The 575-nt window shown below is 68.2% G+C and overlaps 1 protein-coding gene across 1 annotated transcript in view; it reads left to right on the forward strand.

The window, feature by feature from the left end:
* The first annotated feature begins 167 nt into the window (after positions 1 to 167).
* The window catches only part of HTRA1 (HtrA serine peptidase 1), a 52,368-nt gene continuing 51,960 nt past the window's right edge, over positions 168 to 575 (forward strand). Inside the window, exon 1 of the mRNA XM_008571116.1 lies at positions 168 to 510. Coding sequence (XP_008569338.1) covers positions 168 to 510 — 343 coding nt within the window. The remainder of the gene's footprint in view (positions 511 to 575) is intronic.

Below are 575 nucleotides of genomic sequence, written 5' to 3' on the forward strand. Positions count from 1 at the left end.
CGGGGGGGCGGGGCGTAAGCGACCCGCTTCCTCCCCGGGGGCCTTCAGACACGAACTGAGCCCACCTGCTCAGTGCTGGCCCAAGACTGCCGCCCGGGCGCAGGGGCCCATCTCTGGGTCGCCCCTGCCCCCTCCCGGCGACTCCTAGACTCGCATCTGTCCAAAGGATGCACCGAAGACTCAAGTGGGAGCACCGAAGCGAGCTCTTCCACTTGCTAACAAAGATGTTTGGGTGCGAGCAGGCGCACGGCCCCTCTCCCACCCGAGACCGCCCCACCCTGGCGCTAGGAGCTGCCGGTGCTGAGACTCTCCCGGGCACATGCAAGCTCGCGCGCCACCGACGAGTGTGCACGCGTCGATGCGAAGCACGACAGCCTCGTGATTTCTGCTCCTCGTTTTTCCACTTGACCGTGGGTCTGGGCGCGGGCTTTGGGCCAGCCCCGCAGACGCCGCCTTCTCTGTACGGCTGCACGGGGACCCCGGTCACGATCCCGAGGGCTGGGCGCAAGGGTCAGTTCCAGAGCGCGACGGGGTCAGCGGTGTCGCCGCCGCTGCCTGCTGCACCGTACATCCGC

The sequence above is a fragment of the Galeopterus variegatus genome, unplaced genomic scaffold (assembly GCF_000696425.1).
Source record: "Galeopterus variegatus unplaced genomic scaffold, G_variegatus-3.0.2 Scaffold661, whole genome shotgun sequence".
NCBI lineage: Eukaryota > Metazoa > Chordata > Mammalia > Dermoptera > Cynocephalidae > Galeopterus > Galeopterus variegatus.